General features: G+C 38.1%; 1 protein-coding gene across 2 annotated transcripts in view; it reads right to left on the bottom strand.

Moving 5' to 3' along the window:
• TBC1D8B (TBC1 domain family member 8B) overlaps positions 1 to 18339 on the bottom strand; it is a 72960-nt gene extending 54621 nt beyond the window's left edge. For both annotated transcript variants that reach the window (XM_024749584.1, XM_024749585.1), the window contains exons 1-4: positions 18142 to 18339; positions 3424 to 3534; positions 879 to 997; positions 142 to 367 (exon numbers count right to left, since the gene is read on the bottom strand). In XM_024749584.1, the coding sequence (XP_024605352.1) occupies positions 142 to 367; positions 879 to 997; positions 3424 to 3534; positions 18142 to 18271 (586 nt within the window). In that variant the 5' untranslated portion in view covers positions 18272 to 18339. The remainder of the gene's footprint in view (positions 1 to 141; positions 368 to 878; positions 998 to 3423; positions 3535 to 18141) is intronic.
• Between the last annotated feature and the right edge of the window lie 6377 nt (positions 18340 to 24716).

Genomic DNA, 24716 nt, shown 5'->3' with positions numbered 1-24716 from the left:
TAGATGAAGTGAACTTTTTAATGTACAGTTTAATTACCCTTAATATCTATCCTATTACTTTATATGCAACCTAACACCACCACAGAGTTGATAGGTCAGTCTGCAAGTTCAAAGTCATAGTAAGCAACAGAAACCACTTACTTTCTGATCCCAACAAAAAAGAATAGAAGCTCAGAAAGTTGGTGCTAAGATATAGCCAACCCTGACAAGGAACCCGTCCTTTCCAATAACTGCACGAGTAATAGGTCACTAACTTTTCCTGCTCTGGTAAACCAAAACATTTTTCAAATTTCAAAAGGGCTTCTCGAAATTTCTCAGGGTCATCTTCTTTTGCAAAAGAATGTTTTCCCTCTTCAGCAATTAATCCCTAAAGGAGACAAAATATTTTCTGAAAATTAGTAATTACCTACCAACAAAAATATCTCTCACATATTTAAACAATTCATTGAATAAAACTGTGTACACACACACACACACACACACACACACACACACACACATGCATGTGCACACACATCTCTTAGGACAGAGGTGAGCAGATTTTGTTTAATTTTGTAATTAGGCTTTTTCTAATGCCTCACAAGGAGCTACCACAAATAGAGGTGCTAAATATTATTTTGATTGAGTGAAGGGTTCATTCAAACTGCAAACGCAAAAGATTCTGAAATGAAAATATCCCTAATAGCACTCACAAGGGCACCAAAGACTAACTGCTAACTTTACAATGTCTTTAGTTCTGATTCTGATATTCATATATGTGCTTCTGCCAATCCTGAAAGGTGGCAGTAAAACAATGACCTGCCATGCAGCTTCGATCCTCAAATAAGAGGGTCAAAGACTTTAGTATTCCATCTACAAAATATATCCATGCCACTTACTCTTATCTTTCCTTGTACAAAATTAGTAATATCTTCATTAGAATCAAACACAGACAAGGTCTTCATGATATTTTGTTCTAACCATTCCCAATGTTTGGTTATTTCTTCTCTGTTGGCTCCTGATTCATAATAAAAGAGAATGGAAGACTCAAAGAAAACTCCACACACAAAAAACTGCTCTTGATATTTATAAGCTTAGTTTTAAAAGAAATAAAATTATATTTGCTCATTTTCAAAAATGATCATCATAAAAGAATAGGGTACTACATTTATTCTCTATTTCATCACTATATGTGGGTAGGAATGCTATAAGTAGAAAGGATAAAATATTTAAGGAAAGTGGAGAAAAGTAAATACAACTCATGAGAAAAGATATAAAATTCTGAAAACAAGGTGCCAGTAACTGGTGCCTACGGTAACCAGTCCTTTTAAGAGAATATATAGAGTACCAGAATATAAATAAACATAATTTAATCTTTGGCCTTCAAATAATACAGTCAGTACTGTGCCTATCTGTGTGACTGAAAACAGCATGCACATGACAATCCTATGCACACTGTGTAAATGTGGATTTCAACTGTGGCAACTCTATCTCAGAAAGTATGAAGCCTTTGCTCAGAGTCAACTCCTTCATTAAAAGGTCTATTCAACTTAAAGAAATTTTATGAAAGAGGTTAGAAATCCTGTAGCAAGGTTAAATCCTTGTGACCTCCTGCATCAGTGCTAGGTGGTTTATTGAGGGTCAGACTAAATAAATACTACACTTAGCTCTGGGTTGTTTTGGCTTGAAGAACATTTCAATATCTATCAATTTCCCCCTATAACCCACATACCTTTAAGATCTCTCTAGCACTGCAGATTATACAAATCTCATTCAAAAGAAATATCCTGACTTCTAAGTACGTTTTATAATATATGGAAGAGTGATACATTAAAAAATTTGACACTGCAAAATCGCCTATTTCCTACAGTTCAGTTAGAATTGTATTCATGTTTCTCAAGTCATCATACCATGTGTAATATCTTTCTTTAATGAACAACAAATAAAAGCCATGGGGAAATTTTAAGGCCTTTATTTTGGTCCTTTAGGTATAAAGAAGCTTCATTACTAGGTAACTACCATATTTCTGTATCAGGTTAATTTGGGGGAATAAGTTGTATTATCATCCATTTTTTTTAAGTAAAAAGGGTATTTTTTTCTAAATAATTTCTACCAACGAGATTTAGAGTTGAGGTTATAGACATCTCATGATGTCAGCAGGTGTAATATCTTCTGCATTTAGTTTAAACAGCATTCAATTTAAAAGAGCCAGGAGAAAACACTCACCAGAAACACTAAAGGAAGTTTAGAGGGAGATGCACAAAACAAGCCACACATTTAAAAAAATTAATTGTATGCTGTATGTTCACACATATGAACTGTCCAGAAATTGACAGGCTTTTAGTTTTTTTAAAAGTATGTATACTTAAAAGAAGAGGGGGGGAGAAGGGAGAAAGAATGAGAAAAAGGCAGCCTTTCAACATTAAAAAAGCCACAAATCTCGGATTCTAATTTAAACCAACATTGTAATGGCATCATAAAAGAAGTAAACTGTCACTGTATTTTTTTTAATTTTGAGTTTCTTTGTTAGGAAGAACCATCCTAATTCCTTTTCTACTACAAAAGATATATGTGGAAGCATCTGAACCACCCCAGCATAGATGAATATGTAGCATTATGTGTAAGATATTCCTTCATATTTCAAGGATATGGTGCCTTTTGCGAGAAAGTCGGTGTGTAACTAAAAAAGGTTCAGATTTTTAGGCTTAAATTTTCTTAGGGATCAACCTTTAAGTTTTGAACTTGATTCTCCTCATCTGAGTTATTAGAGATGAAACAAAGTACTTCATGGGGGAGGTTCTCATCTTCCTAGCAGTTGGGTTAAGCAGGAGAGGTATTGGGTTAGCCAAAAAGTTCGTTTGGGTTTTTCCGTAAGATGGTATGGAAAACCCAAATGAACTTTTTGGCCAACCCAATAAGTTGAAGAAAGGAGTCATACAGCAGTAGCACTAAGCAAAATTTACTCTGAATCAGCACTGCTGGAACACATGCTTTAGGTCCCTCACATTAATGGATTTTTAAAAAATAATTTATAATCCTTCTTAAATAAATATCTTTCTAGTCTCTCAAATAGAGCTGCACATTTAACTCGTTTCTAAATCAAAACAACTGGGGAGATTCTATTCCCATATAAGTCATTACAGAGTATTGAGTAGAGTTCCCTGTGCTATACAGCAGGTTCTTATTAGTTATCTATTTTATATATAGTAGTGTGTATATGTCAATCCCAATCTCCCAATTTATCCCTCACCCCCCCACCGTTTCCCCCTTGGTAACCATACGTTTGTTTTCTACATCTGTGACTCTATTTGTAAATCAACTATACTCCAATAAAAATCAATTTAAAAAAAAAACAAAACAACTGGGAAGTATAAGTAAATTTAAATATTCAATTTCTTAAGATCCTTATTTGTTTGAATTCCATGTTTTAAAAATCATACTCACCACAAGCAATTGACAGGTAAACTTGAGAATCTGGTGTCTGATGTAGGATGCGAAATGGAGCTACTTTAGCAGTGGAGTCTAAGACTGAATCCAGAGTCCCAACCAGAAGCCCTATTGTAATAAAGAGACTGTTGAAACAAGGATTTTACAAGAGATAAAATCAATATCGCTTCATATGACTAACAACCAATGTTTTTTTTAAAATTTCTAGCCCAAAGCTTCCTTATAGAGATTTTTCTTAAAGAAAAAATATACTCAGAATGAAGAGATCACGCTGCTCCAATGTCAGTAGTTCTTGAAAATATTATCTTTCAATAAAAGAATAAGTCAGGTTCAGTTGTCTAAACCTCATGATATATTTGCAGCACTTATTTACCTCCTTTACAAGGTTGTGTATAGAGCAGATAAGAATGTAGATTCTGGGGTTTCCCTGGTGGCGCAGTGGTTGAGAGTTTGCCTGTCGATGCAGGGGACACAGGTTCGTGCCCCGGTCTGGGAGGATCCCACATGCCGCGCAGCGGCTGGGCCCGTGAGCCATGGCCGCTGGGCCTGCGCGTCCGGAGCCTGTGCTCCGCAATGGGAGAGGCCACAACAGTGAGAGGCCCGTGTACCGCAAAAAAAAACAAAACAAAACAAAACAAAAGAATGTAGATTCTGGTACCAGCGATTACCTAGGTTTGAATCCTGGCTCTGGTACTTACTTGTGTCAACTTGAGCCAGTTGTAATTACGTTTTCTTCATCCTCATTTGTAAAATAAGGGGGTAAAAATGGAGCCCACCACAAAAGGTTGTTGTAAAGATGAAATGAGTTATTATTACACATAAAACACTTAGCACAATGCTTAGCACATAGCAGAAGACTCAGTGTTAGCTAATACTATTATAAGAAAACAATGGATATTTAAACAAGATAAAAAACCTTGATTAATTAAAATGCTTAGGTAAGGGGAATTTCTTTTTAACATTTAATTTCTCAATTTGGAATTCAAGGCTTTGATCATTTAGCTTTTTCAATTTAATTATCTGATATTTCCTACTCCTCCCTAGAATAAAGTTTGCTGTTTTCTTAAACAACTAATTTCTCCCTTAAAGTCTTTGCTAAGCAAGTCTCTTTTTAACCTAGAAATGCTAACGCAAGTCTTGTAGCCCAGTCTGGCTAATCCAAATTCTACATTTCCTTCAAGACCCAATTCCCCTATGAAATCCTCACTGGCAACCCCAAACAATTATGCCTTCCCTTTTGTCTGATTACTTATGGCACTTAAAGTCTATATGACACAACCTAGAATTCTGATTATTAGGCTAGTTATTACAACTACTTTCTAAGTGCTTCATGTGTATTTATCTTACCTCCTTATCTAGATTATTAGTTCTCTGGGGACAATAACCATGTCTTCTACCTCTGCGTTTGTATTCCTAACTTTCAACATATTGCTGGACACAACAGGAGCAAAATTTGTTGACTTAACTGTATCAGTGAGATGGCTGAAGTACATAAATTTACCGTCCTTTTCTGGAAGCTTTGATTGGTTGAGTGTTTGTTTTACTTTATTAGGCATTCCTCTTTTATTTAGCATATAGACTTAGAAAAAATAAATCAATTATAAAACAGGCCTTTGGCTATTTCCCTATCTTTACCCACTTAAAAGGAGTTAAGACTTCAAGCAAGCTTTGAATGAGAAGATAGGTAGGTTGGCAGATGTGAGGTAGGAAGTTATTATAAGCTTAGAAGGAGGTAAATTAGAAGACTAGGAGATAGAGCAAAGAAATAAAGAGAAATTTGGCTCAGCTGAAAAAAAAGGGTGCGAAAGTAGATGTAGGAATTGGTAAAAAGTAAAAATAGGGGTCACAAATGCAGCATAACATCAATTAGCAATCTTACAGAGGGTTTTGATAGTGGAGGCCAAGTATCAAGAAAGATTTTGGCAATCACAACACGTGCAGCTTATAGAAAGAAGAAATTATCTGGACTTCCCTGGTGGTCCAGTGGTTAAGAATCTGTCTTGCAATTCAGAGGACGCTGGTTCGATCCCTGGTCGGGGAACTAAGATCCCACATACCGTGGGGCAACTAAGCCCACGTGCCACAACTACTGAGAGCCCGCCTGCCACAAACTAGAGCCCATGCCCTCTGGAGCCTGCACGCCACAACTAGAGAGACGCCCGCGCACCGCAAGGAAGAGCCCGCATGCCGCAACTAAGACGACGCAGGCAAACAATAAATAAGTAAAGTTTGCATAAAAAAAGAAATTATCTGATATGAAAAAGCTTTAATATGAATTGAAGACTAAGAAAAAGAAATATGAACATCCAAACAAATATTATGAAAGAGACAGTACCAGGGAAGAGAGAATGGGAATTAAGAGAAGAGACAGAGGAAGTGATTATATATCAACTAATAATGAGGGAATTACTGAAGAGCTTGAAGATAAAAGGCAAAATCTATCACTTTCAGAGTGAAAAAGTGTAAGAAATTGGAGATCTGGCTAAGAGATCAAGGATAAGGTAAGAAAAGTGGAAGTTGGTGAAAGACAAAGAAATAAACATGGGGGCTTCCCTGATGGTGCAGTGGTTGAAAATCTGCCTGCCAATGCAGGGGACACGGGTTCAAGCCCTGGTCTGGGAAGATCCCACATGCCGCGGAGCAACTAGGCCCGTGAGCCACAACTACTGAGTCTGCGCGTCTGGAGCCTGTGCTCCGCAACAAGAGAGGCCGCGACAGTGAGAGGCCCACACACCGCGATGAAGAGTGGCCCCCGCTCACCGCAACTAGAGAAAGCCCTCGCACAGAAACTAGGACCCAACACAGCCAATAAATAAATAAATAAATAAATAAATTTTTTTTAAGTCTTTTAAAAAAAAGAAATAAACGTGGGAGCTAAACATATGCAGCTGGCTTCTTCAGAGCAATGTAATTGAAATTATTCGGGAAATGGAAAAAAGGAGGATGTTCTCAATTTGAAGATGGGAAAGTGAAAATACTAAAATAGATAAAAGAGTGGTAGTAAAAAACAACCAAAAGAGTTAACTATCTTCAGGTTGAAAAAAATGGAATCAAGTGTATGAATGTCTGTTTATATAAATAAACATGCAATACCTTGACAAAACTGTCAAAATAAAGGAGTTCAAACAAAAGCATTCATTAAACACGGCACTGTTAAAGCTGCTGGATTTGGCTTCCAAGAATTTAAGATCTAAAAAAGCTTTCAAAATTTTTTTTTCAAATTTGCGAGGAAAATCATTTATTTCATGTTTACCACATTTTAAATAAAAGTAGCTCAAATTCTATTTTCTTCTTTATATATCCTAGAAAAAGCAGTATTAGAAGAATGAGAAAAAGAACAAAGAGGTAAAGAAAAGTTTGGCTCAGCTGAAAGTTAACAGTGGAAGTGTGGATGTGTGAGGAGGTAGAAAGGAAAGGAGAGGCCACAGATAATCATTCCTGAGTAACAATAACAATTAACTCTTTGATAGAAAGTTTGAGACTGGGGACAGACAAAGTGGTCAAAACCACTGGCAGGAAAGGTCATTTTTTTGCAACAGAAATGTTTGCAAGATTATAAGTGCTTTACACTACGTAGAAAGGAAATTGTTCGGTTCTTGTAAGTGCTTTAAATCAGGCAGTTAGTGTAAAATCATGCAACAAATAATTTGGAAGCTAGTGCTAGAATACATTTCTAGTCACTTGGGGAAGTCTTCCAGCGCATTAAGCTATAATCATCATCAAGTCCCTGCAAGTCACTTAGGAATTAATATGTGCCAGTGTCTGGGTTCTAAAAGTACAAGAAAACAAGCAGACAACTTTGGGTTGCCTTTCCATACACACAGAGGTTTATCATCTGACAGCCTGAATATCCAAGGTCATGAATCAGCCTACATATGGGAAGTTCTATAGCAATATTAAATTGGGAACAGAATAGATACGGTCTCTCAGCTGCATGACAGAACAAGAGATTTAAAAATATCAAGAAATTCAAATCATTCTTTGAATGTCTATAACTGAGTAAGGTATCAATGTTCTAGACCCTATTAAAGGTCTATGTGGTTTTGGTAGCATCCTGACATATAAGTAGCAACAAACTTCTTAAGGAAACTCATCACCATAAGTGATGTGAAATACTTTATTAAATGACACAGCAAGATAACAAAAAAAGCAAGGTTCTGTGATTTTAAAAAATAGGCAATTTACAGGTAATGATTATTGTTCATGAACCAGTTATTTGGATGGATAGAGATAGAGCATCACTGATGTCAGAGATGAAAAACACCCTAGCATGTCATGTAGTACAACTACCCATACATTCGTCTGTTCTATGGTATCCCTGATAGAAAGCCTGGCTTTTTCCTGTAAACTCCAGAGTTCTCCCAAGGCAGCCTATTGCATTGGTGGGAATTTCTACTAATTAGAAAGTTATTTCTAAAATATTTTATGGTTGACCCTTGAACAACACAGGGGTTAGGGGAGGTAACCGCCACACAGTCAAAAATCTGCGTATAACTTCATAGTCGGCCCTTCTTATCTGCGGTTCTACATCCTCGGGTTCAACCAACCGCAGATCATGTAGCACTGTTGTATTTACTGGAGAAAAAAACCCCACATATAAGTGGACCTGCACAGTTCAAACCCCATGTTGCTCAAGGGTGAACTGTATATATCCAGATGTTATAATCAGGGCTGGCTTTATGAGCTTGTGGCCTGTCCATTAAGGCCTCATGCTCAGAAGGGCCCTGCGCTTGCTTTAATACGCTACTGTCACCCATCTTAAAATTCTAAATTTTTGAACAAAGAGCCCTGCATTTTCGTTTTGCACTGGGCCACACACATTAGGTAGCCAATCCTGGTTACAGTGGTTATCTCCAGGCAGCAGGATGATGGGTGATCATTATTTTCTTTTTTACACCTACACATATTTTCTGAAATTTTTACAATGAACATTTTTTAACCCTTAAGATAGAAAAATGAAGGTATTTCTTATACACTTAAAAAAAAGAAAAAGGAAGGTCTTTCTTAGGATAAGTAAAATGCTATTCAATACTTCCTTGCAACTTTGGGGTAATACAAAACATATGCTCTATTCAATATGATGGGTCTTCAAGTATTATTATAGTTACCTTGTCTCCCCTTGCTTATTCTTCTCCTCGCCTACCTTAAAATATACCTAGTTCTTTCACCAGTTTGTTGCATGAGATTGTCTGGAACTCTTATTATTTCTTCTATCATTCTCTTAACACACCTATTTGTCAAAGTCTCTTATGAAATGTGCCACTCAACCTGAATACCAGGTAAGATCTGAACAAATGCAGGCTTTTTATATTGTGGGCTACATGGTTCTATTAATGCCGTCAAAGATCATACCAGCTTTTTCAGTCCCTATGTCATATTATTATCATACTAAGCTTGTGATCAACCAATCCACTGTGATCTTCTTCACAAACATAAGCACCAACCTAGGTATTCTCTGTCCTGTACAGCTGATTTTTTAAAAAACCTAAATGCAGTTTACATTTACCTATGATAACTTTTAGCTCACTGATTTTAACTGAGCCTTCTAACTTGTCCAGTTCTATCTGAATCTTGATTTTACCTTCTATGATAGTGATTCTCAACCCTAACTGCAGGTTTGAATCATTTGGAGGACTTTCAAAAACTCCTCAAGCTCGACTTTTAAAATTACTAAAGCCTGGAGATTCTAATTTAATTCATCTGGGACAGGGCCCGGGTATTCTGTTTTTTCCTTAACTTTGTATTATAAAAATTTTCAAAAACAGAATAATAAACTAAAACTTCCATGTGCCCATCACATAACTTCAATAATTATCAACATTTTGCCAATCTTCTATCATTAATCCCTTCTAGAGTATTTTAAAGTAAATCCCAGATATCATATCATTTTACCCATAAATATTCCAGTGTCATTTAGTTTGTTTAAAAGGTTCTCAGTTGAATCTACGGCCAGTGTTGAGAAAACTGATCTATGGTATTAACTGTCCCTTTCCATTTTCAGACACCTGCAAATTTGATAAACATTTCTTTTTTATATTAGGTTAATGATAATGATGAACAAGTAGGACCAAGAGCTGAGTGTTGGAGGAAGGGCCACTATAAAAGAGCCAAAGCTTGAAGATGGTACTCATTATCAATGTGCTAGTTTAGTACACTTTCATTTGACAAGTGGCTCTTTCTGCTTGTAAAGTAGATTGAGGACACTGTGTAAGGCAACACTGCTCTAGCTACAGAAGTCATTAAAATGAACTTCCTAATACAAACAAGATTTAATTTCCATTCTAAGTAAAATGTTAGATTATAATTTGGGGCCATAGAAATGATTACTGGAACTTTATAGTGGATTTTGTATCTTGCCTTAAGTTGCCGTATTTACAAAGTCAAACAAGTACACCTTTACTGAATTTTTTATAATCTCAAGTTCATTAAAAGTTGATGAACAAACTAATTAGTAAAATGACAGCACTCTTAGTAGGAAATACATTCAAATAGGAGAAAGTAGTGTTCTCAGTAGAGGTTGTAGGTTTTCCTGTTTCTACTGCTTTTGCTGCCAGTTCTAAGTCCTTAAAACAAGACTGTGAATGCTTATTTTACAACTATCCAATAGCCACAGCTGACATTTTGAAAGCTGCCAACTTTACACTAAGAGCTTTGGAAAACTGTTAATAAAAATAACTCTTTTGTCCTGTTTTCTCTCTCCCTTCATTTTTTTAAAGACATTTACTTGAAAACTAGATATACCTAAGCTCTCCTTTCCTTCCCTAACTGAAATTTTTGTTTCATTAAAGGATTTAGAATTTTTTAAAGGTAAGTAACTGATGACATAAATGGCAGATTACAGTGTCATGGGGATAAAAAAGCATAAATGAACTATTAATCGAATCCAGCTATACTTCTAAAGATTAAAACATGGAGAAATATGAGAATTGTTACCACCTTTATTTACAGCACCTTAATACACTTCAAGACTTATGCATCACTGTACAAAATGAGTAGCCCTCAGAAAATTTTTAAAAATACAACATCTGAATTCCCAGGTGCAAAGCAAAAAGCACGTGTGGCAGCAAATGAAAACTCATACATAGTACAGTGCTTTAAAATCATTATTTAAAAGAACTAAAGCTGGCCCCATGATTTTGGTTAGTTTAAAACAAGAGAAGAACTAATGATTAAAACTTCACTTTTTTATACTGGAGTGAGAGAGGAAAAAACAAGACCATCTAGGCGGGAATTGAAAGGGCAGTGGAGACAAAAAACAACAAAGGTTTAATTCTCAGGTCCCTTTGATATTCTCTCTCTGGTTTTCCGGGTTTTCCTCTTCTATAGATGAGGACATTGCTCTTCAACAACCTTTCTGGTTGCTAAGGGCACTGTATCTTGAGTCTCATATTTTCAACCACAAATAAATGAATCTGGAGTACTTGCTGTGTCCCCAACAACTGCCATCTTTTGCTTTTTCACTACCATATTATTCCTCCCACTTAGAATGTCCTCCCCAGTTCTCTCTACCAAACCACAGCCCAGATATTGTTGGTGCTGAGAGATGGCTGATTTAATTTTAAAAAACAATCCAAACTGGCTTTTGGCAAGTTGCTCCACAGATGTCACACTGGGATTCTGCCACCAGAATACCACCTATTGTTATTAATCACTGCTTTTAGGAAATCTTTGTATCATTTAACAGGACATTAGATAAGCATACTTTACACCAGATCTGGTCCTGGAAAATTGCTTTGGGAGTTTCAAATACTCCTCATGCATGACTATTTATAAGCCACTCAAACCAGGCTGATGTTATTACTGACTACCTCAATAATTACGTTTTTTGCTTGCTTACTTGTTTATTGTTTGTCTGTCCCACCAGATTATAAAGTCTGTGGGGGTAGAAACTATTTCTGTTTTATTCATCACTGTATACCCAATACCCAGGACAGCAGCCAGCTACTACCCATTTCTCTGCTTCCCTTCACAGTGAAATTCCCAGACAGAATTATGTATATTCACTCTGCTCCCAAAAACCTGCTTGGCTCATATACTCTAGTCCCTCTGGTCGCTGCGCATAGGTTACCTTAAAGAAGTGTTCCTACACCAAATTTATCTAAAATACCAATCCCCTCCCCTCTCTATTACTATACCTTACTTTATTTTTCTTCATATCCTTTACTGCCACCAGCCATATATTATTTGTTTATTTGCCTCCCTCAACTAAAATGTTAGTCCCATGAGAATGGGGATTTTGCTCTGCTCACTGCTGTTATCTCTAGCACCTAAAACAGTGCTTGATTTTTAGAAGACACTAGGTAATTATCTGTTGAATGAATGTATCTTGTAACATCACATTTAGGATTTACTCTTACCTGTCGTGCTCATATGACAGCAGCAAAAGGTGAAAAACTGGGCAGATTTTCTAACATCAAGGTAATATAAAATCCATGTCATAGCTGTACAGCAACATGGTAAACTTTATAGTGCCCTTTATTTTACTAATTTTTAGCTTACTTTACATCTATACTCCGTCCACAACTGTCCACCAGAAACACGGGCTCTCACCAGCTGAATCATTATTTCTTCTTCAAGTATTACGTTTTGAAAACTGTAACTAAGATAACTAAAGTTATACATACTCTTCAATACCACTAAGACAAGTGATGCTTATACTTGGATCTACAGAAGCACTGTTTGAGAACTTCTGGGTTTGGGGAAATTGTAGGTCAAAAAGAAATTCTGTCCTGCTATTTTATTCTAATTGCTGTATATTATTTTGATTAAAAACCATAGATGCAGGAATTCCCTAGTGGTCCAGTGGTTATTACTCTGCGCTCTCACCGCCGAGGGCCTGGGTTCAATCCCTGGTTGGGGAACTAAGATCCCAGAAGCCATGCGGCCAAAAAACCACCCAAAAAACCATACATGCATAGTCATTATCATATCAAAATTCTTGAGTGATTAACTATCAGTGTTTTGATTTTGTAGTGATATCACTGCATATTGTATATACTCAAAGTTACTACTCCAAATCAATTTCTATATACAACATGGGAAAAGTAATTACTAGGGAAAATGGTACAAATACAGATCCTCATTTGGTCTTTGGGTAAAGAAAATGGCACTTAACATCTCGTACCTTCATTAATAGATAAATGAACTTCAAATGTCTATATAGTTGCTCGAAGGTTTCAAAACTCATTTGACTCACATAACGATGCCATGAGATAGGGAAAATAAGTTTTGTTCCCATTTTACAAATGACAAAACAAAGCCTTTGTAAAACAATTACAACTGAATAGACACATAAAAATATTAAAGAAACAGGGAAGATAAAGGAAGCAGGGTGAATGGGGTAAGTGGAATCACTGGACTAGGTGGTGTATTCAAGCATTTGTGGATTTTAGCTTGTAGTTGACTTATTTTTTAAAATCTCATAGGGTAACCCCTGGGGAGGGCAAATCACACTGTGCTCAGTTCCCTCCCTGGGACATTTTGATACAGGTGAAATCAAGTAACACATTACCTTTAAAGATCTCTTTGAATGATACAATAAAGAACAACTCTGTAGGTTTTGAAAAATGAAGGATGGTCAGTATCAACACTTTTAAGTCTTGATTCTCTTTTCATTAGAACGACATCTACTTGACAGCAAATATTGATTTCCTACTTACATTATAAATCTCCAATATCTTAACAAAAAAGAAGAAAAGAAAGAAAGAAAAGAAACCAACCTAATTGCATACAATCTACATCATTATTACTTTAACGTAACTCTTGAGGATTGAGGATTCAGGACCCTAAGGTCAACTGGAGTGGTGGTTTCCAGCCTATGCTTAAGGGAGGAAAGACCCCAGCAGCAAGCAGGGGAAGGGAAAGGGAGAGAGAGCAGTGTATTACCAGGTATCTGAAGAAAGGCCCAAAGCTTATAGGTATGCAGTCAACAATCCTTTGAGACGCAAGAGGGAGGGGATATGGGGATATATGTATACGTATAACTGATTCACTTTGTTGTACAGCGGAAACTAATACAACATTGTAAAGCAATTATACTCCAATAAAGATGTTAAAAAAATTCAGTTGTAAGCATAATTAATGTTTTAGACAGATAATAATATAGATGTATCCCTACCAAAAAAAATAATAATCCTTCCATTACTACCTAGAAAAATTGGTGACACTGACCATCCTTCATATGTCAAAACCTCCTACAAAGCTGTCCTTTATCATTCTAGGAAATCTTTAAAGGCAATTGTTTGCTTGATTTCACAGGGATCCAGGTTCCTGGGAGGGAAAAAAGGAGCGGAGCATACAGTGTGATTTGCCTCCCTAGGGGTTGCCCTATGGGATTTTCTCTTTAATAAGCGAAAATTATATTTATTAATTTACAGTGTATGTGTGGTGGGGGAGGGTTGAGCTTTCCTTATGTAAAATGAAATGTCAAGGCCACCATTTGTGCACCCTGGTCCCAGTAATGAGGTACCTGGGAGGCCAAAATTTTACCAGATGGTTCCTTTGTGAGCATGGAATGCAGGGATATTTTGCCAAGGAAAACTGAGAACATTTTCAGAGTTTGGTCCTTGAGCTCGGGGTAGGGAAAAAGGAGAGAAAAGCCTTGTATTTTTGAGGGATGGTCATTAACAACTTTTTTAAAAGGCTACCTTATTGTTTTTTATGTATGTGTTTATTAATTATGATAACTCACATAGTGATTTATTAAGTTTATATAAATATCATAAAACATTTTGAAATGGAAAGCTCATTTCAAACATTACCATGTTCTAGTTTCTACAGATGGTTTAATTTCAAAGTAATGATGCCAAGATGAAAGAAGAGATAAGGAAACATCCTCCATTTTCATGTTTTATTTCTTAGTCTTGTTCTACATCACAAAAAAAGAGGCCTACTGAGGGAGGCTGTCAATCCAACACACAAGAACCTGCTTACACTGTTCAGATACGGAAGATTCAAGAGCAAAATACTCTCAACAAACTATCTAAATTAAAGCTTCCTAATTGGCAGACCTCCCTAAGTCCCATACACTAGAACACTTAATAGAATGTAGCCCCATAATTTCACTCATGTAGTAGCTCCCATCTGCCAAGCAGAGCAAATTGTTCATTTGTGCTTAATAAGCCAAATATGCATAAATTATTTTTAATTACATAAAGCCAGGTGCTAAATTTAGGTGCCAAAGAAAAGTCATCACACTTATCAGACAGGAGGAACAAGGAATAATGCAAGGTAACTGCAAAAATACAGTTACAGAAGGGTGAATTACTTCTCTAAATGAGAAGTAATAAAGTACAGATCACTTTATCTGAAAAATAATCTTATGTATAACAAAAATTTTCACAAGATATTCCACCCTGCTGTGAACCAGGACAATTAAGTAAGATACAGTCAGGCAAATGGTAAGTAATCTACCAGATATCCACTAGAAGTGTTTCAGAAATTTAGAAAAGGATTTAAGAACTCTAACTTCCAAATTAGTCTCTTGCTAAAACCATCCTAGGGTTCTCTGTTGCTCCAATTCCATTATTAGAATGAAAGAAAAAAAAAAGAGTCAACTAACTTCACCAAATCCACAGCTAAAGTCATTACATTGCTGGTGCTTATTGCCAATTATCACATGGCCAAGAAATGAAATCTTAAAGAAAGTACAACTATTAACATTTCTAGATGGTCATTATCTTTTCTTCATTAAAAAATATATAAACGAATATCTTAAAGGGGGAGCATGTAACATTGGATTTTAGCAAACAAAATGGACAAAGGCAAGCTTATGCTGGCACACAGTCAAACTCCTGTGAGAGCTAATCCAAATGTGGATTTGTGGTAAAGCACATCAAAGCTTTTGGCTTCACGATTTTAAGTAAGAATACAGTAATCGAGCAGCCATGAAAATCAGCACACTTTTGCTCTGGACCACAAAGAACCAAACAAACCTTAAAAACACCTCTTTGTTCCATTCTGATCCATTTTGTTTAATTTACACGAAATATAGTGGTAGCTCTCATGTGGTAATTTCAAGCATCTTGACAATACAACAGATAAAGCAAACATGCAGAGATAACGAACTAACCACAAAATGGGGCTGTGGCTGTTCTCAACATACATGTGTGGCAGAAATCTTGGTTTAGGGCTTCCCTGGTGGCGCAGTGGTTAAGAGTCCGCCTGCCAATGCGGGAGACACGGGTTCGAGCCCTGGTCCGGGAAGATCCCACATGCCGCGGAACAACAAAGCCCGTGCGCCACAACTACTGAGCCTGTGCTCTGGAGCCTGCGAGAGATGACTACTGAGCCCGCCTGCTACAACTACCGAAGCCCGCGCACCTAGAGCTGGTGCTCCGCAACAAGAGAAGCCACTGCAATGAGAAGTCCGCGCACCACAAGGAAGAGTAGCCCCCGCTCGCCGCAACTAGAGAAAGCCCACGCGCAGCAACGAAGACCCAACGCAGCCAAAAATAAATAAATTTATTTTTTAAAAAAAGAAATCTTGGTTTATTTCTTCAGATAAACACTCTCTTATTCTAAAGAAATGGGGCTAGAGTAAATGGGAGTGGGTAGGATAGAGATAAGAAACTGGTGCAACTGATCCATGCTCTATGAAAGCATGTCAAAGGAATCCCCTCGAGGTCCAGTGGTTACAACTCCCGAGCTCTCACTGCCGAGGGCCCAGGTTCAACCCCTGGTTGGGGAACTAAGATCCCACAAGCCGCGTGGCAAAAAAAAAAAAACTATGTCAAATGAAAAACCAAACACAGAAAGCAAGGAGTGATTATATAAAGAAAATTTGCAACAGTAAAAAAACATTTACTACTACATAACAGTGATTTGATTCTCAAAAAGCTGATTTACTTATTAATTTTCGGGAACACAGTAGTTGTAACAAAGTGAAATACACTTCTTTGGTAGATGAGGCCAGGAGTACCAGAAAAATTCTGGTAAAGTAAGATTATGGGGAACCAAAATATTGTGCTGTAACACTGGGCTGGAAAATCTGTTTTAAATATATTCCGATCTGTTCTCAACGGACTCAAGTGGGTGAATTGTCACTGGGTAATTATGACCATTGATTCTCAAGTTTTAATCTGGTAAACATATATATCTAATAAATGGAAAGACTCCTCTGCAAAATAACACTGGTAATTTTTGAGAATGAGAAAACGACAAAATGTGAAATTTAATCAGGCAATTTTTGTTGCCATATTTTCAAGAGAGCTTTTTCAGACGCTGGATAGGATGAATAGGTCATGCAAGATTTTTTTTTAAATGTCCCATAGAACCTCAAAATTCTCTCCACACTGCTGGGGTCTTGGAAAAAAAAGGAAATAACAGCACATGTTCATCACCATCTTAACAAAACACATTGATTTGGCTCCTGTTAACTTTCATTTTATCCTCTCATATCTGAGGTAGACACCATTTACCGGAAGAGAAAAAGCAATGTCCCTCCTCCATGAATCTTTACCCAACCCTTCAGTTATTTGGTTCTAATTACAATTTGCCTGGTTTAGTAGTTAACGGGTTATAATTATAATTTGCCTGGTTTGCTGGTTACTTCCCCCAAACCCGACCCTCTGCCAGATTAAGAGCACTTCGAAGGCAGGGAACTGAATGTTAATTATCTTTGTACCCTAGCATTCCATGTGGCACATAGTAGGCGCTTCAGATTGAATAAATGAAAGAATTTGTCGAATGTAATTCAACAGGAGATTAGGATGGGACTAACATGAAGGTTTTGGGACTCTTCCCTCTTCCCGTTCAATCTCGCTGCTGAATTAAGCCTGGTTCATCACTTCAAGGCCACAATATCAAACTAGAAGTTGTCATGATAAAGAGCTCTGGTCTCCCAATGACCAAAAGTTTGCATGCCCCTGCCCAAGACGACAGGTCTCAGACCAAAACTCTTTGGAGGCTTTAAACACTAGACCCAGACAGAGTTCTTGATTTGTAAATCAAAGAAGTGAAGGCAGGATAGATTAGGCGGGAAGAGAAACTTCCGTTTGTTTAACTGGTTTGCTTACAACCTTGGTTTTGAAAGAAAGGGCATTTCTCTCTTTCCTCCAGAGAGAAATGAATTACGAAGGTTACTTTGAGAGGGGATCCCAAGGATTGAAAACTTGGAGACAAAGTGAAAGATGATAAATCCGAGGGTTCAGCAATTCTGAGACCTACCCCTCACCTCCCCCGCACTCGGACCCTCCCCGACTCCCTAACCTCTCATTTGATGCCTATTCCTCGAGACAGGATTGGAGCTCCTCCCTTTTTCCTCATCATCCCTCCTCCCACACAATTACACCTCCCACCCCCAGCGTGGCTGTTACCGATGGGGGGCAGGGGAAGGGCTGGGAGGCTTGTGAAAAAAGTTAAGTGCACAACTGCGAACTGGCCCGGGTCACCAGACTAAATGCGACCTGCCCACGTCTAACGCTCGTTACCAGCCCCCTCCCCCATGGAAAGCGACAGGGCAGGGGCTTCAGAAGGAATCCCTCCTCCCTTTCCCCGTTCCACCCAAAGATCGACTGCTGGTCCAGGGAGGCGTTCTCAGGATTCAGTGAGGGCGAAGGAAAGGTGGTGGCGGGAGAAGAACCCCAGTACCCACCCCCCCACGCCCAGGGTTTAGGATCGGGCGGCGGGCGGCGACGACTGTGTCCCTCAACACCTTTTAAGTACCAGCGAACACGGCCCAGAGGCGAGGGGGTGAGGGGGATGGCCAAAGCTTACCTGTGAGCCCCCCGCCGCCTTCCTCCCGGTAGCCCCGACGCCGCTGCAGCACGAAGTAATCGTTGGACCTTTCCATCAGCCACAGCTTCAGCGCATTTTTCAGGAGCACTTCCTCGGGCTTCAGCCACATTGCGAAGAACTTTATGCCGCCCGGAAGCAGCGACCCAGATGCCCTCCTCACCTCACCCCTCCACCCGTTTCCTCCCCTCTACTTCTCCCACCAAATCTGCCTCAGGCGGCAGCCGCTCTGGTTCTGCTTTTCCACACTTCCCCCAACCCTCCCTTCCCTCCCACGTAGGCAGCGAGACTGCCAATTCCCTCCCACAGCGCTACCGCCCGACTGGGAAATAGTCCCGTTCCTTTCCCTTCTGGGAGTTGTAGTTTACTCCCCGCTTTTCTGTACTCAAGCACCTGGAGCTCTGGACTACACTTCCCACAATGCACTGGGGAGAGAACTGGGTTGGGGTGCTTTCAAAGCGGGTCCCGCCACCAGTGAAGTGGATTTTGCCCATCGAAAGTTTAAAGCGTTTTCTAGCAAATAAGTGAGCCCGGGTATAGAAGTGTTGTTTCTTCTCATCCTTTTACAGCCAAGGGTGTTAAACTGTCGAAAACAGTTTCCGGAATTTGGGAGTAACGAACGGCCATTCTGGGAAGGAGCAGTAGCTGCAACTAACGTTTAATGAGCTCTTACGTACAAAAGAGATTTCACACAATGTCTCACATAATCCTGGCAGAAGTCTCACGAAGCATATCTCATTCCCCAACTGGCACATAAATAAACAAATGCGCAGTCGGGTTCGGTGACTTATCCAAGGTCACACAGTAAGTGGAGTTTGATACGATCCCTTGTCTGATTGAGAACCTTCCTTAGATTAAGCTCTTTCCGCGTGTACAATAAGAATATAAAATCTCCAGAAGCCACACAGTGTTGTTTACGCAGCGCTCCTCCCTTCCCAGATTTGTTCTATTTAACTGTTGTAATCAGCCACAGAAAATGTCATCCAACTTTGCTTTACTGGATATAAACAATTTATGAGCGATTTTTTTTCTTTCTTAAACTCTTTAAGAAAAAAAAAAATCCCTTTCAGGGCAAGCTGCACCTCTTTGTACCTTGACAACGATACGCAGCTGCTTAAACACTAAGGTGAATGAGGTCAGTGGTTTGTGAGACATCATAGTGAGAAATTACTTGAGGGACGTTTTTATTTACTGCGATAACTAAGCCCACCAGAATTAAAGAGTGCACTAAAAGCGAAAACACGTTTATAGGAAGGAAGGAGTTGGGAGGCAGTCTACAAAAAACAAGGGGCTCTTGGCAAGCTATTTTGAGAATGAAGCCTCAAGGATCTGGCTTTTTTTAAAAAATGGGGTGGGGCACACCCGGATGCCGAGTCGTGGAGCCAAAGAATTCTGCCTTGGAGTTGCGTCTGTGTCTTAACCCTCGCAAAATGTGGGCCAGCCCAAAGAAGTCAGGCGTGCGCTACGAGCAGGGATTTTTCTTGGAGGTGAGAAAAAGGTCAATTTGGGATTCTCTCAAACGCAGTCGTTTGTCCGAAGGCAGCTTTCCGGACAGGGTGGGAAGAGGCAGTCTTCCCACAGCCCAAACTGCAATGTATCCTTGGGAAAAGCCATCCTAATTTGGATGTGTATTAAGGAAGATAATTTCTTATCTTCCTGGTGAAAGATCAGTAAATGTGGCAAATGTATCTTCCTTCTTTATTTTTACTGATACCTTTCCTTCCCCTTTTTATTTCCTTCCTCATCAAACCACATTCTTTTCCAATATCCTTAAACTTTAAGAGTTGTAGCAAGGGCTGTGCAGAACTGGATGGTTCCTATGCCTCGTTACTGCGCAACTCCATTCAGATACACCCACATGCTCCCTGTTATAGAATCGGACCCGGTTTTGGCTTAGAGCGGGGGGCATTTAGCGAGCTCCCGCTGTAGTAAAACATTTCACTGATTATGTAAATAAAACACTTTTAAATTACTCCTGCGATATAAAGTTTTGGCTTGGTCATGCACTATATTTCAAGTTTTTACAAATAAAAGTATTTTTCTGAAAGTGCCTTAAAAAAGCAGAGCATGTCACTCTATTCGATTGTTTATGTTAATGTACATTGTTTTTAGGGACGAAGGACAGGAATTACAAACTGCCATGGATATCGCTGCTGGTACTGTGCTGGTAATATCTATCTATATCTATCTATGACTGTATATACGGATAGTCATTTAACCCTCATTAATAAGTTTGTACATTTTTTACAACCTTAATTTGCAGATGAACAGGAGGCTCAGAGAAGTTAAGTAACTTGCCTAAGATCACATAACTAAATAAACGGCAGAGCTGGGATTTGAACCTGGATTTGTCTGACTACAAACCATGACATATCGTTTATAGCTACCTCAAGGCAACATGTCCAAAGCCAAATTTATTTTTCTAATATCCTCCCTGCCCAAAGTTGTTTCTTCTACCAGCTTCTCATAGTTCAGAGCACCACTGTTTACCAACATGCTCAAGCTAAGAACCTTGGAATAGTCTTTTATTTCCTACATTTAAAAAAATGAAGTATAGTTAATTTACAATATTGTGTTAGTTTCAGGTGTACAGCAGATTCAGTTATACATATATAATTTTCCATTATAGGTTCTTACAAGATATTGAACATTGTTCCCTGTGTTACACAGTAAATACTTGTTGCTTATCTATTTAATATATAGTAGTGTGTACCTGTTATCCCCACACACCTAATTTATCTGCCCCCCTTTCCCCTTTAGGAAGTTTGTTTTCTATGTCTGTGAATCTGTTTCTGTTTTGTAAATAGATTCATTTGTATTTTTGTAGAGTCCACATACAAGTAATATCATATAATATTTGTCTTTGTCTGACTTCACTTAGTATGATATTCTCTAGGTCCATCCATGTTGCTGCAAATGGCATTATTTCATTCTTTTTTTTTCCTTTTGATTTTTATTTACATCTTTATTGGAGTATAATTGCTTTACAATGGTGTGTTAGTTTCTGCTTTATAACAAAGTGTAATGATGTTGAGCATCCTTTCATGTATTTGTTGGCAGTCTGTATATCTTCTTTGGAGAAACGTCTATTTAGGTCTTCTGCCCATTTTTGGATTGCGCTGGCTGGGTAATATTCCATTGTATATATATACTACACCTTCTTTATCCATTCATCTGTTGATGGACACCTAGGTTGCTTCCGCATCTTGGCTATTGTAAATAGTGCTGCTATGAACATTGGGGTGCATGTAAGGAACCTTGGAATAGGCTTTTTTTAAATTAACTTTTATTGGAGTATGGTTGCTTTACAATCAACCATATGGTTGCTGTGTTATGGAATAGTCTTAAACATCTTACTCTCACCACCTCCACTGTCACACAGACACACACACACACACACACACACACAAGTAAGGAAGAAACTATTACTTCCAAATAAGGTTGAAAAAAGAAAAGTTTTCCTAAGGAAAGCAATTCTGAATTGTTTGGGATTGAGGTGGTTTTGTTGAAATTTCTTTTTTAAGGGCTATTGAGATAGGATTGGTTTAACATGGAAAAGTTAATAAATGTGGAGCTGGTGAAGGAGGGTTGTACTTGCTAAAAAGAACATGGGTATTACACACACACACACACACACACCCCTCTACGTTTTTTTTCAAAAGTCCATCCCATCCTCCTATTATCACTTCAGATAAGCCTCACATCACTTTCCTGCGGCACTATAATAATAGCTTCCCAATTCATCTGTCTACTCCCATGCTTGTTTTCTGATTTATCCAAGCCACGTATTTATGGACACAATGATATACCACGCAGAGATGAATAATACCTCATTTATCCAGAGGTCAGTCTTCCAGCTGACTCAGCCTTCTAAATCACAGTCTCAAACACCTACGTGAAAAGGTACTAGGAAACCCCAAATCGCAACTCCAAACCTGTGCCATGGAAAGGCTGAGGCTGTCACTCAAGATTCCACTGGATTCTTCATTATTTTTTTTTTCCCACTGGATTCTTATTTGAAATGAATTTCACAAGCTTAGTTGATATTTTACAGTCTGCAGCAGGCTTAGGAGCAGTAAGATTCTAGAGGAGAGCCATATAAAGCTGTAGTACTCAAAATACAGACTCTGGACCGGCAACATCTGCATCACCCAGGAGCTTGCTAGAAATTCAGAATCTCAGAAACCTATTCCAGACCTTAGAATCAGAGTGTGCCATTTTAACAAGATCCCCAGGTAATTTGTAGGCACATTAAAGTTTTAGATGCACTAATTGAAAGCAAATTAGATATTTGAAAATCTAACTTCACAACAAATTGGGGGTAATCATGTTTCCATTAAGAGCTAATAGGCATCTTTTAAAAAATAAGCTCTATTAATGAATTTTGGATGACTGAATTGCTTTTTTTAAAGTTTCTATCAGGACATGCCTATTAAAATTTTCTAAGGCAGTGGTTCAGAACTGGGATGTTAGTTGGAAGAGAAATTGCCACTAACTATACATGCTAAACTCAATTTATATATACTACTACTCTAACCATCAAAAATGGTATGTCCATAAGTGTCTCACATTCATGAGATTGTATGTTTCTGGAGGAAAAAAAGTTAAGAACTAGTGAGTAGTGGTTTTCAAACTTTTCACCGAATTGCCTCTAAGGTAGAAGATAATGAACATTTTTCTCTGGTGGTCAAAGTGCCCCCCATAATAATGAACTTCTTTTAAGTTCATTACATTAAGTAGTATGTAAATTTTATATTGTTTAATATGTTTAAAGATATTTTAAAAATCTACTCCAAACAGAAGATACAATGAGTAAGGAAAATTTTTATAACCTAAGGTGATAAAGTTGATCCAGATATTATAGAACATAACTAAAATATTTAGTAAATGAACCAAAACCAGAGGGAGGGAGGAAAAGAATTGTTCCTAGCATTCCAGTTGTATTTTTAAGTGTATTTTTACTGATTTACCTGGGAACCATGTGTATTCTTACTTATAAGATAATACAACCTGACTTCTACTAAACCTACAAATGAACTCTCAGAAAACCCCTCCTTCTTAAGTTGGAGACTACCTATACATACGAATACATCTACTGCCACTGTTAAAGGAATCAGCTTATATTTTGACCATGTGAAAATAATAAAGTCTATTGCTCCAAATCTTTTTTCTTATCAAAAGATAATACCAGGAAGAAAGTTCACAAGTGACATGTAATTCCTCTCCTTTGCATATACCCAAGAGAACTGAAAGCATACATCTACACAAAGACTTGTACATGAATGTTCATAGCAGCGTTATCCATAATGGCCAAAAAGTGGTAACGATCTGAGTGTTCGTTAACTGATGAATGGATAACCAAATATGGAATACCCATACAATGGAATATTATTCAGCAATGAAAAAGAATGAAGTACTGTTGCATGCTTCAACATGGATGAACCTTGAAAATATTATGCCAAGTGGAAGAAGCCAGTCACAAAAGGCCATATCTTGTATGATTCCATTTAAATGTAATGTCCAGAATAGGCAAATCCATAGAGACAGAAAGCTGATTGGTGGTTGCCTGGGGCTAGGAATGGGAGCAGAAACTGAGTGCAAATGGATATGAGGGGACCTTCTGGGGTGATGAAATGTTCTCAATTTGATTGTGGTGATAATAATCGCACAACTCTATATACATTTGTGAGGCATCTTGGAACCATACATTTACAATGGGTAAATTTTTGGTATATAAATTATATGTCAATACAGCTATTAAAAATTTAAAAAGTTATAAATGCCTCCCCAGAAGAAACCCCACAAAGCTTGAAATGATTAATTTTCTAAGAATATAGGCCAACTTTATTGTGTGGCATCACACACACGTACATTTGGCATATTGCCACAGAAGACTGGTTTGATAATCATGGTTCTGAAGTGTTACAAGCAACTGTTTATTCTTAACATGTTTGGCAAAATAAAGAGATTCATTTAACTCATTAACAGCATCCCAAGAATGATACTGCCAAAGAGAAGGCTGAAGGAAAAGGTATCTTTAAAGCAATGAAACGGCCTTATGTCTTGGGTCGTATAAAGATGGACTGACATCATGGTCTTTTTCTAACCTTATATTATCAGTGGTCAACCTCATTATTTACCTTGCTGACATTTAAATATAATTCATGGTAGGTTCAGTTATATTATAATGGCAGCAGTTCCTCTCTATGTAATGAAATATGTAAATGTAAAGTTTTAGTTTTTATTGATCAAATATATCAATGACCATTTACATTAAACCTTTTTCCCTCCTAAATCCAAGCATATATTAAAAGTTAGCTGGGCTTCCCTGGTGGCGCAGTGGTTGAGAGTCCGCCTGCCGATGCAGGGGACACGGGTTCGTGCCCCGGTGTGGGAGGATCCCACATGCCGCGGAGCGGCTGGGCCCGTGAGCCATGGCCACTGAGCCTGCGCGTCCGGAGCCTGTTGCTCCGCAACGGGAGAGGCCACAACAGTGAGAGGCCCGCGTACCGCAAAAAAAAAAAAAAAAAAAAAAAAAAAAAAAAGTTAGCATATGA

This window comes from Neophocaena asiaeorientalis, unplaced genomic scaffold (genome assembly GCF_003031525.2).
Source record: "Neophocaena asiaeorientalis asiaeorientalis breed wild unplaced genomic scaffold, Neophocaena_asiaeorientalis_V1.1 scaffold850, whole genome shotgun sequence".
NCBI lineage: Eukaryota > Metazoa > Chordata > Mammalia > Artiodactyla > Phocoenidae > Neophocaena > Neophocaena asiaeorientalis.
Note: the sequence above shows the minus strand (reverse complement) of the source record. Positions and strands in the feature narration are given on the sequence as shown.